Raw genomic sequence first — 13,255 nt, 5'->3', positions numbered from 1 at the left:
TAATAAGTAGGCCTAAGGGATAATGTATAGAACGCCGGTCATTATCGGGAAAATAAGCCCCGACAGGGCGAACAGGACACACGCATCGCGTGTCTTGCTTCGCCATGAAGGAGCTTATATTCGATAATGACCGGCGACGTTCTATACATTATCCCACTTATTACACGGCTACTTGCCAAAACGAAAAATAACTTCACATGGTGTGTCTTTTTACAATCTATTTGTTACTTACCAGCATTCGTAGCGTTGATCACCAGAGAAATAGTCTGCCAAAGACGTTGACGTCGCTTAGCAACTGAAGACGCTGGGGTTGAAAGGGTTCTAGGGTTCTACTTGCTGTAGTTTGGTCTGGCTTTGCGAGACTACGCTGGGGTTGAAAAGTTACCGGACTACTTGAGGAGTGTAACCAAAGACGTCATTAGAGGCAAACATTCCTTTGTTTTCCTTGACAGCGGTCAATTATACTTAGCAACGGTGAATTATCAAATATAATTCACCGCCGGAAGTTGTGAAGAGCCCATGCAAGGGAACGGAGCGTTCCACGGCATTCAGAAGACCCAACTTCCGGCGATGAATTATATTTGATAATTCACCGTTGTATTAATCCATAATTATTTAACTCGATTTTTTTTTTTTAAATCTGGTGGGGACGCGTCCCCAGTTTATTCGACGCCTACCCGTCTACCTCATCTCTGCATGCTGCTGCTCTGATGCAGAACAAAAACGATCTTTCCAATGACATTTTCTGATAGACTGCGTGATGGGAAAATTATATTTGTACATTCTGATTCTCTAAGTGCCATTTGTTGGTATGAGCCTGTTTTCCTGACCCCCTCGAGAAGGTCAAGAAGCCGGGGCTCTAACTGATTAGACACAGCTACGTCCCCCCCTTCATGACATCCTGAGGAGGTTCATCGATAGTTTACCATCCGGTTAATTGACGTGGTCCAAAATTCCCAACACACTGATTCGGCCTTTTGGGGGGTTAAGGGGAGTCTCCACACTGTTCCAATGGCCGCCTGTAACTCCCCCACTCCCCTCCACAGCTACACCTTCAACAAGGTGCAGGAGCACAGCGACGTGTACTGGAAGTTCCAGCGCTACAAGCTGATCGTGGAGTATCACTCCAGGCCCTCCCTGGCTCCACCCTTCATCATCCTCTCCCACCTCAACCTCTTCATCAAGAGGTACATCCGCAGGGTGCCCTCGGTCAAGGTGCACGACTTCGGTGAGTCCCCCAGATACCGCATTATGACCTCAACGTTACCTAATAGTCCTCTAGTACTAACAAACTGTTTACTCATCATGAGGTTGTTATAATCTCAATGTGTCCTAAGCATTACTTCCATATTACATTGATATTACATCAATATTACATCATTAAATATTATTACCTAATTAAATAACTATTACCTCTTCATTATGGGGTCAGAACAGTATCATTAATAATGAAAGCACAGAGAAGGATTCACAAATGTATTTTATGATTTATATATGACACTCTCAAACTGTTAAACTTGAATTTACAAGCCGATTTTCGTTTGAACTTGTTTGCATTTGTGTGTGAACTGGTCTGTATTTATATGTGGATTTCTGAGACTCCCCTGACATGGCTGGATGCATTTTTTTCAACAAGGAACTCTCTGTAGCCAATCAGATGCCTCCCTCGTATTCAGCCAATCACATGACTGCAGTCCCGACCTATGAAGAATAAAACTCCAGCCTCCGAGCCTCCCTGTTCCCTCGGTCAAATGTCTATGGGAAAAATAACATGGGGTTTTTGAATGATCGTACACATCAAACTCTCGGGGAGAAGTAAAAGCTGCGTCACGTTTTGAACTACACACTTTTTCCATCTAGTTTCGACTGGGTTATGGGATTGTCGGTGCCGTTAAAGTAGTAAACGATTATTAATGCTACTTTAACGGCACCGAAAATCCAAAAAGCCAGTCACGGCAGTCATGTGATTGGCTGAAAACGAGGGAGGCATCTGATTGGCTACAGAGAGTTCCTAGTTGAAAAAAAGGCATTTGTGAATCTAGCCACTTCAGGAGAGTCTCAAAAATTCACATATAAACACAGACCAGTTCACACACAAATGACAACAGTTCCTAAATGAAAATCGTTTTGTAAATTCAAGTTTAACAGTTTGTATATAAATGTAACAACATCCAAATACATTTTGATGAAAATTGCAGATATTTTTTTAATTCATATATTTATGGATTTATATGAAATTTATTGAAAACCAGACACATTTGTGTGTGGATCAGATCTGCTTTTTTGAAACTTATATATGTTTATGGATTTATTTTAAATGTATACGTACCGATATCCATTTGTGTGTGCATTGAAATATATTTGTGAGAAGCGAGTAATTTCTATATAAATCACAAAATGCATTTGTGAATCCTTCTCTGTGCATTCACTATTAATGAGACTGTTCTGACCCCGTACTTTATGCCTATCCTCATAACATCAACATCATATCATGAATATATAATAAGTACATCTTAATTATCTCATGAGTACATCCTTATCACCGATCATTAACTGATCATTGGATCATCATTACGTCATCATTAGCTCATCGTGGCCTCCTGACTACCTGAGCATTAGCTCATCATGCAGGATCTTCTGAGGTGAATGTTGACGTTGTCCCTGTTCCCCCGGCTCTGTAGTCCGGGAGCTGAAGGGGAAAGCGGCCAACAGACTGATGACCTGGGAGAGCATCCAGAAGGAGAACTTCCTGTCCGCTCAGAGCAAAGTGCAGCGAGGCACCGACTCTGAGAGGATCAAACGCATGTCTGTCAAGTAAGATGACACGCCTGAATGATTTGGAACACGCCCACTTCATGTACACCACACCCAACTTTGTTAGGCCATGGCCATATACCTTAGACCACACCCTCACAGGCATCCTCTTTGCTCATTGATTTTCTTGACTGCAGCTTTCATATGAGCCGGAGCAGCTTTTTAATGTTTATTATCCATGTGGTCTGTTGATTATTGTACCCTGTATGTACTTCCTGTTTATGTAGAGTGGACACGGTGGTCAAACAGATGGGCACCAGCAGAGACTACGAACACAGACTCAGAGCTCTGGAGAACCAGGTAGGGGCCATGCAATCACATCACATCTAGAGTGATGTCATTTCCTGTGATGGTGGTGATGATGTGGCGCTGTGATGGTGGCGATGTGACGGCATGTACTGCCGTCACATGATGACGTCATGGCTCCCCCCAGAGGGATTATAGTGATGTCATAGTGATTATGATGTCATGGCTCCCCCCAGAGGGATTATAGTAATGTCATAGTGATGATGATGTCATGGCTCCCCCCAGATGGATTATAGTGATGTCATAGTGATGATGATGTCGTGGCTCCCCCCAGATGGATTATAGTGATGTCATAGTGATTATGATGTCATGGCTCCCCCAGAGGGATTATAGTGATGTCATAGTGATGATGATGTCATGGCTCCCCCCAGAGGGATTATAGTGATGTCATAGTGATTATGATGTCGTGGCTCCCCCCAGATGGATTATAGTGATGTCATAGTGATGATGATGTCGTGGCTCCCCCCAGAGGGATTATAGTGATGTCATAGTGATGATGATGTCATGGCTCCCCCCAGAGGGATTATAGTGATGTCATAGTGATTATGATGTCATGGCTCCCCCCAGATGGATTATAGTGATGTCATAGTGATTATGATGGCATGGCTCCCCCAGAGGGATTATAGTGATGTCATAGTGATGATGATGTCATGGCTCCCCCCAGAGGGATTATAGTGATGTCATAGTGATTATGATGTCGTGGCTCCCCCCAGATGGATTATAGTGATGTCATAGTGATGATGATGTTGTGGCTCCCCCCAGAGGGATTATAGTGATGTCATAGTGATGATGATGTCATGGCTCCCCCCAGAGGGATTATAGTGATGTCATAGTGATTATGATGTCATGGCTCCCCCCAGATGGATTATAGTGATGTCATAGTGATGATGATGTCGTGGCTCCCCCCAGAGGGATTATAGTGATGTCATAGTGATGATGTCGTGCCCCCCCCCCCAGATGGAGTACTGCTCCTCTGCTATGAGCTGGATCGTGGACACGCTGGTCCAGAGCTCCATGGTCAAGCCCCCCAGACCCCCGCCCACACACAGAGGTACTACTGCATACTACACATTATATATGATATTTCATAATTATTAATCTTATAATATTGGGATTATTAATGATATATTACATAAAGAACCTATACTATACATTATATAAAGAATATACATGCACATATATTTAAAGATATATTAGGATTAGATATGATACATTGGAGAAACAATACCTATTTATATTTAATATAAAGAATGTTTGGTATATGGAAGGATATTTTATACTTTATAAAGAATGTATACTATATATGAATGATCTTTCTGGTTGGTCACACTTAAATAGTCCCTCCAGAAAAACGCGATCATGCGATCGCATAATTCAATGCATAATCAGGCAAAGTCTGCATATTCATGCAGGGGCCGCATATTCATGCATTTTTACAAATATGCCGCACTTTCACCGCATAAATTGCAGATTTTCACACAAAATATGTGGGGCTTGCATGGTTTCATAATCCCCGCATTTTCGTTGCAAAAAAATCACATCTGTCTTAGCAGAAAGTTTAAATTTGTTGCGTTTACATCACACAAGAGCAGCCATTTCCCCCTGTTGCCATGGGAACGTTATGAAGTGGCGTAATTGCGCGATGTGAACGTCATCAAAAAGCTGCATTTTTCGCAAGTTCCCGCAATTTCATCGCATAAATATGCCGCATATTTCGTCGCTTTTTTTAAGAAAACGTGCCGCATAATAGATAGATAGATAGATAGATAGATAGATAAATACTTTAATAATCCCAGAGGGAAATTATTTTTGTCACGAACTCCAGATATAAATACACAAATAAATAAATAAATATTAAGAATAAAATATAAAATATAACATATCTATCCATATCCATATATATACATATACATACACAGACACACATATATATATATATATATATATACACATACACATACATACACATACACATACATATATATATACATACATACACACACACATATATACATACATACACACACACATATATATATATATACATATATATATATACATATACACACACACATATACATACATACACACATACATACATATATATATATATATACATATACATACACACATATATACATATACATATATACATACACACACACATACATATATATATATATATATACATACACATATATATATATATATATATATATATATACACATATATATACATACACACATACATACATATATACATATATACATATACATACACACACACACATACACACATACATATACATACACATATACACACATACATATACATACACATATACATACATATACATACACAAAAGATAAAAAGATACAACCTAAGAAAAACAAAATATACAAATAACAAATTTAAGGACAATATAAATATGTATACAACACCATATATACACATACATATATATATATACATATACACACATACATACATATATGCATACACATATATATATATATATATATACATACATACATACATACATATACATACATACACAAAAGACAGCACTGTACAAAAAGAATTGTACAGTATTGTGCAAAAGGTGCCAGAATTATAGTCCTTGTTTGAGGTCAGAGATTACAGAGAGGCACGGTGTCTGACATTCTAAGGGAGGCGTTGTAAATTTTAATGGCCACAGGGAGGAAAGATTTCCTGTGGCGCTCTGTGGTGCATCTGGGTGAGAGGAATCTCCTGCTGAAGGTGCAGGGCCAGTGTGTCATAGAGAGGGTGTGAGACATTGTCCAAGATGGACTGAAACCTGGACAGCATCCTCCTCTCTGCCACTGTCGTCAGGGTGTCCAGTTCCTCCCCCACAACATCACCGGCCCTCCTAATCAGTCTTTCAAGTCTGTTGGTATCTGCAATCCTCATCCCACTGCCCCAGCATGTGACAGCGAAGAAGATTGCACTGGCTACAACAGACTCGTAAAACGTCCTCAGCATCGTCCGGCAGATGTTAAAGGACCTCAGCCTCCTGAGGCAAAAGAGTCGGCTTTGGCCTTTTTTGTAGACAGCCTCTGCATTTCTAGACCAGTCCAACTTGTTATTAAAGTACACCCCCAGGTACTTATACTCCTCAACAGTGTCCACTGGGACCCCCTGTATGGAAACAGGGGTCACAGCTGCTGTTTTCTCCCTCCTCAGATCCACAATGAGCTCCTTTGTCTTTGTCACGTTGAGTTGCAGGTGATTCAGCTCACTCCAAGTGACAAAGTTGTCCACAACAGTCCTGTATTCACGGTCATCCCCCTTTTCAATGCAGCCAACTATTGCTGAGTCATCAGAAAACTTCTGAAGGTGGCAGGACTCAGTGCAATAGTTAAAGTCTGAGGTGAAAAGGGTGAAGAGGAAGGGAGAGAGGACAGTCCCCTGTGGGGCCCCAGTGTTGCTGACCACCTTGTCAGACACACAGTTTTGTAGGCGTACGTACTGTGGTCTGCCCGTCAGGTAATCAACAATCCAGGACACGATGGGGGCCTCCACCTCCATCGCAGTCATCTTCTCACCCAGTAGAGCCGGACGGATGGTGTTGAAGGCACTGGAGAAGTCAAAGAACATGACTCTCACAGTGCTTGCCGGCTTGTCCAGATGAGTGTAGACTCTGTTCAGCAGGTAGATGATGCCGTCCTCAACTCCCAGGCGGGGCTGGTAGGCGAACTGTAGTGGATCAGTGAAGGGCCTGACCATAGGCCTTAGCTGCTCCAGGATGAGCCTCTCCAGGGTCTTCATGACATAGGACGTCAGGGCCACCGGTCTGTAGTCCTGAGGGCCGTTGGGACGCGGCTTCTTAGGTACAGGAACGAGGCAGGACGTCTTCCACAGCACGGGGACCCTCTGGAGGTGCAGGCTCAGGCTGAAGACCAGACTCAGTACTCCACACAGCTGATGGGCACAGGCTTTAAGCACCCTGGGCAACACACCATCGGGGCCTGCAGCTTTGCCGGAGTGGAGTCTTGTTAGCTGTCTTCTCACCAGGTCAGGCGTGAAGGACACTGTAGAGGTGACAGTTGGGGGAGGGGTGAGGTCCTCAGGTTGTAGAGGACATGATGCAGAGCAGGGAGGAGGGGTGGAGTAGGTAGGAGTGAATTGAGGCGTCAAGGGGCAGACAAGAGGTCTGTAAGGAGAAGGAGTAGGGGGAGGTGGAGTGGCAGTAGGTGTTTGGCAGCCAGCAGAAGAGTCTTGTGGGGGAGGGGCCGCTGTATCAAACCTATTGAAAAATAGGTTCAGTTCATTGGCCCGGTCCACACAGCCCTCCAACCCCATGCCACCAGTCTTCTGGAACCCAGTGATGTTTCTCATACCACTCCACACATCCCTCGTGTTGTTTTGCTGGAGTTTATTCTCCAGCTTTCTCCTGTATCTGCCTTTTGCCTCCTTGATTGCAAGTTTGAGTACCACCTGTACTCTCCTCACCTCATCACGGTTGCCATCTCTGAACGCCCTCTTCTTTTCATTCAGGATGGCCTTAATGTCCTTTGTGATCCACGGCTTATTGTTGGCATAACAGGTAACAGTGCGAGCAGGGACATTGCAGTCCACACAGAAGTTGATATAGTCCGTGATGCACTCTGTAAGCCCATCAATGTCCTCCCGGTGGGACTCACAGAGTGCAGGCCAGTCAGTCACCTCAAAGCAGCCCTGCAGTGCCTCATAAGCCTCCCCCGACCACCTCCTCACAGTCCTTGTGGTCGTAGGCTTCCTCTTCACCAGCGGCACATAGCAGGGTTTGAGGTGAACCAGGTTATGATCTGACCTGCCCAGAGGGGGGAGAGAAGAGGAGATGTATGCATCCTTAATGTTAGCATACAACAGGTCCAGGGTCCTCTCCTCTCTGGTAGGACAGCTCACATATTGCTTGAAGGTCGGCAGAACTCTATCCAAGGTGACGTGGTTAAAGTCTCCCGAAATGATGATGAGGGCACTGGGGTGTTGAGTCTGGAGTTTGGAGATGGTGGTGTGGACGATGCTGCTGGCAGATGTTGGGTTTGCAGAGGGAGGGATGTACAGTACAACAATGATAACATGCGGGATCTCTCTAGGCAGATGGTATGGACGAAGTCCAACGGCAAGCAGTTCAGCATCCGGGCTACAGAGCTGTTCTTTAATGGTGATGTGACCAGGATTGCACCAACTGCTGTTTACAAAAACGGCAACCCCCCCTCCTTTCCGCTTACCGCTCTCAATACAATCCCGGTCAGCTCGGATGGTGTGGAAGCCATCCACAGAGACTATATGGTCCGTAATGTCCCTGTGCAGCCATGTCTCAGTAAAACACATCAGGCTGCACTCCCGGTACTCCCGGTGACTCCGCGTCAGCGCTGTCAGCTCGTCCATTTTGTTGCTAAGAGACCGCACATTTCCCATAACAACCGAGGGGAGACACGGCTTAAATCTTCTCCTATCCATAAGCCCTACCCGTCTCGACCCTCCTCTCATCCCACGACATTGTTTCCCTCCTCTGCATCCCCGGTGAGCTTTCCTCCAGAGTTCAGGTGGGATATCAGCTGGTCTGTCCACTATGCCGGTCGGCATTAGCGCAAACAGCTGTTCCCCGGAGTAAACAAAGGCAGCTTGTTGCTGCGGCATAAAAAACAATCACTAAAAAAGCACTAAAACCCTCAAAAGCAGCCTCGTTAGAGAGGGTAGGACTTCACCGGGTTAGAAGTGAAACAAACTAGAACGAACAAAAGTATTAAAAGTTAAGAAAGTTAAAAAAAGCGAACTCAAAGGCTGGAGCAACATAACCGGCAGCCTGCAGCTTTCGCGCACGCGCACTGTTATCAAGGATATTTGGCTGCAACAATCACAAAAAAAACGCCGCATTTTTCTAGAGGGACTGACTTAAAATGTGAAAGTTAAAAACAGAACAGCAGCGGTCTGCAGTAGTCTTTTATTCATAGTCTCTCTCCCTCCCTCTCCCTCTCTTCAGTGCTCCATGCTTCTCCCACTTCCAACTGACGAGGCGCCGTAAGATGCACCGTCACGGACTGGCCATCAGGTGGTGCTGTCCCCTCTTAGCTCACGGAGGCCTACAGCTAACCAGCGTTATACAGGAAAAGATAGTTTTATCTCAATTTTATATTTTTTACCTGAACTGTTTATGTTGTTTTTATCTACGGTTTAATAATTGAAAGGTTGATCAAATATGTACAATTTCAATGTTTCCATAGTAACAACTGATGATGCAGTATTATACTATCTTTTATGATATTTTGTACAATAAACAATCAATACAACGGTATTGGAAAATACTGCTTTGGGAAAAGTAAATGTTACTTAAAGTAAATGATCTGCTATAAAACAAATTATATAAAAAAAATATGATCTGGAGTTAACAAAAATGAAATATGTCTAGTCATGATGACTAGACATATAGGTAAAGTCTATGATATCAATACTATGAGTATATATTAATATATGCTACACGTGAACCTCCTAAGATTTCGCTATTGATTGGTTCGCTATCTCGGGATATTGGACAATATCCCATGATTGAGATCTCAAACTTGGGTTATTGTTTTCATCGCAAAATGTCTAGCTTTGCAACAAATAACCCACTAATCAAAAGTGTTATCTTGTTTTCTTTTGGAATGTTCACGTGTAGTAGGCCTAGGCTACATACTAAAACAATTGATAACCTCATGCTCCGTGAATAGTGGGGGCTATTTCTCACTATTCACTATTCAGAAGTGTTTTAAATCTACAGCGCTCTCACATCCTCTTCTCTCGCTCACACCAGGGTTATCAAAAAGTTGTGATATTTACTCAAATAAATATCGCAACTGACGTTTTCTCAGTTCCCTTTTAATAAGATGACTCACTTATACGTTCAGATAAAGGATATAAAAGTTGAAATAATAATAAAATAATTACGGCAAGCATTATTGATGCAAATAATGACACCTGATAGATTTTCAATAGTCCATCATAAAGACACTAAAAGTAGCTTCTGCGACTCGTTCGGTCTGTTCTTCTGATCTTTAAATTACACTCCTCCTGCCATCTGGGCAACAATTATTATTTAACAATAATAAAAAATATATGTAATTTATGTTATTTAAGATTAGTTTGTCAATTTTGAAGAAAGAAGAACACATTGTGTATACACTTTCATTTTTGTATTTAAAAAAAAAAATCTCAATTAGAACTCGTTTTTTTATATATGAGGAAATCAGGCCTACTTTATGTAAATAAGATTAAAGATGTCCCACCTTATTCTTCATGTTTAACCTCTGTTTTTCTTTTAATCCTAGTCTGTCTTTATATATGTCTGTTACATAGTTTAGATGGGGCAATATGTAAAGCCTCTTAGAATACCATATTAAGCGCTAGGCTATATAAATTTCATTTATTATTATTATTATTATTATTATGTATATCATAGGCGTTGATTACGCCGGGGACGCGTCCCCACCAGATTTCGTCAAGAATCATTTTGTACCCACCACTTTAAAAAAAAAAAAAAAAAAAAAAAAAATCGAGTTGAATTGTTATGGATTATTACAAGGGCCTTCTCAATGCCGTGGAACGCTCCGTTCACTTGCATGGGCTCTTCACAACTTTGCGGTGAATGCTAGATATAAATTGACCGCTGTCAAGGAAAACAAAGGACTTTTTGCCCATAATGACGTCTTTGGTAGCCTATCACTCCTCAAGTAGTCCGGTAACTTTTCAACCCCAGCGTCTTCGGTTGCTAAGCGACGTCAACGTCTTTGGCAGACTATTTCTCTGCTGATCAACGCTACGAATTCTGGTAACAAATAAATTGTAACAAGCCACACCATGCAAAGTCATTTTTTCGTTTTGGCACGTAGCCGTGTAATAAGCGGGATAATGTATAGAACGTCGCCGGTCGAATTTAAGCCCCTTCAGTCTGAAGCAATTACCCTCGCTGCGCGTCGGTGCCCTGTTCGCCCTGTCTGGGCTTATTTTCCCGATAATGACCGGCATTCTATAAATTATCCCTTACTTATTACACAGCTCTTGTCAATGCTGTAGACTACATTCGTATTCGGTTGCTAAGCGACGTCAATGACTTTGGCGAATTATTTCTCTGCTGATCAACGCTACGAATGATAACAAATACATCGGAAAAAGACACACTGTGTGAAGTTATTTTTTCGATTTGGCAAGTAGCCATTGCTAATAATACCAATACTCTTTGGCTGGGATGATGAGACATCAGACAATCAAGTCATTTTAGCCTGAATACATAGGTAAGAAGCACCAGAGCAGGTTGCTAGTACCATGGACAGTATCAGTACGATAACCTGTTGAACTAAATGGATGGGGTAGGCTACACCACGGGATGCATCTGCAGACCACTGCCACATAAATAAAGGTAAGACGCGATATTTATTGCTTAAGATTTGCTTTGAACTTTGAAAATATGTTCGTGAAAAAAAAAATACTTTGAAAATGTGAAGATAAAATAGAACACAAAATCATGTTTGCAGATGTTTGATTTATTTTCAGGTTATAATCTCTTTTATCAGTGTTGCAAAACCTTTTTTACAAGGTGTTGAGTTTTCGAACCCAGACTTACAAGCCTTTGAAACTTTTTTTTTCAGGTTTGAATTATGGCAGGACACTGGCTCCATACCTGTCTGAGGTGGAAACGCGCGACCAGGAAGTTAAGGCCCAAAAAAATACCCCTTGAATTTCCTGTAAAACAGGTATAGATTATTATTATTAAAAAATGAATTAAGGATGCCTATTATTGTGTTATTGTTCTTGCTGTGGCTGTTATCAATGATCCATCACTAATACTATTGTTGTTGCTGTGGCTGTTATCAATGATCCATCACTAATACTATTGTTGTTGCTGTGGCTGTTATCAATGATCCATCACTAATACTATTGTTGTTGCTGTGGCTGTTATCAATGATCCATCACTAATACTATTGTTGTTGCTGTGGCTGTTATCAATGATCCACCACTAATACTATTGTTGTTGCTGTGCTCTGTAAGGCTGGCGGCCGGGTCACGTGCACGTCGCGCGCCCCAGGGGGGCTGCAGCCTGGGCACGTGCCAGATGCACAACCTGGCCAACACCTTGTACCAGTTAAGCAAGAACAGCGACAGAGACAAGTCCAAGAACACCCACGACCCGCGGGGCTTCGGGAGGTAGTCCGCGCTAGACCGGGAGGTGGACCACTATGGACCGGGAGGTAGCCCACTGTGGACCCGGGAGGTGGTCCACTATGGACCCGGGAGGTGGCCCACTATGGACCGGGAGGTGGCCCACTATGGACCGGGGAGGTGGCCCACTATGGACCAGGGAGGTGGCCCACTATGGACCCGGGGAGGTGGACCACTGTGGACCGCGAGGTGGCCCACTATGGACCCGGGAGGTGGCCCACTATGGACCCGGGAGGTGGCCCACTATGGACCCGGGAGGTAGCCCACTATGGACCCGGGAGGTAGCCCACTATGGACCCGGGAGGTGGCCCACTATGGACCCGGGAGGTGGCCCACTATGGACCGGGAGGTGGCCCACTATGGACCGGGGAGTCCGCCTGCAGTCACGACGGTCTGGAACCGTCACCGTATAGATATAAGACCGTCCAATATCTAATATGTCTATCTTCTGAGGTTGTATTCATATAGCTATTTAAAAATAGGATGTAAATGATGCTTTATTTATGGAAGAGTTGCTCACCCGCTTCTGTATCCCTGACCACGCCCACACCTGTGTCTTATTGGTGGGCCACACCCTCTTCTGTATCCCTGACCACGCCCACACCTGTTTGTCTTATTGGTGGGCCACACCCTCTTCTGTATCCCTGACCACGCCCACACCTGTCTGTTTGCACCGCTGCTGAAGACGCACTTCAATTACCTTGAGGGAACGTTTTGATAACTTAAGCAGACATTTAAACCACCTCGAAGAGACGTCGCCGGTGCAGATGAACCGCAGCGGACAGCGGTAGAACCATGACCAACGCGGAGGGCGACGAGAGCGTCACGGACCAGGTGGGTTCGGTTGAGATCTGGTTAAGGAGCGGGGAGCTCTGAGGAGCTCCCCGACAGGGAGGTTCGATCTCTGGTTAATGTGAGGGGTTGTTGTTGTTC

The 13,255-nt window shown here is 43.5% G+C and overlaps 1 protein-coding gene across 5 annotated transcripts in view; it reads left to right on the top strand.

The window, feature by feature from the left end:
- Positions 1-13,255, top strand: part of LOC115531293 (transient receptor potential cation channel subfamily M member 4) — a 58,189-nt gene that overhangs the window by 16,974 nt on the left and 27,960 nt on the right. For 3 of the 5 annotated variants that reach the window (XM_030340461.1, XM_030340458.1, XM_030340463.1), the window contains exons 24-25: positions 1,047-1,228; positions 2,682-2,814. In XM_030340461.1, coding sequence (XP_030196321.1) covers positions 1,047-1,228; positions 2,682-2,814 — 315 coding nt within the window. Of the gene's footprint in view, positions 1-1,046; positions 1,229-2,681; positions 2,815-3,041; positions 3,115-4,077; positions 4,172-9,110; positions 9,436-13,255 lie in introns of those variants that run through there. The other 2 variants (XM_030340459.1, XM_030340460.1) reach the window with 2 other exon arrangements.

Source organism: Gadus morhua, chromosome 18 (genome assembly GCF_902167405.1).
Source record: "Gadus morhua chromosome 18, gadMor3.0, whole genome shotgun sequence".
Lineage (NCBI taxonomy): Eukaryota > Metazoa > Chordata > Actinopteri > Gadiformes > Gadidae > Gadus > Gadus morhua.
This window is presented reverse-complemented; position numbering and strand designations above follow the sequence as displayed.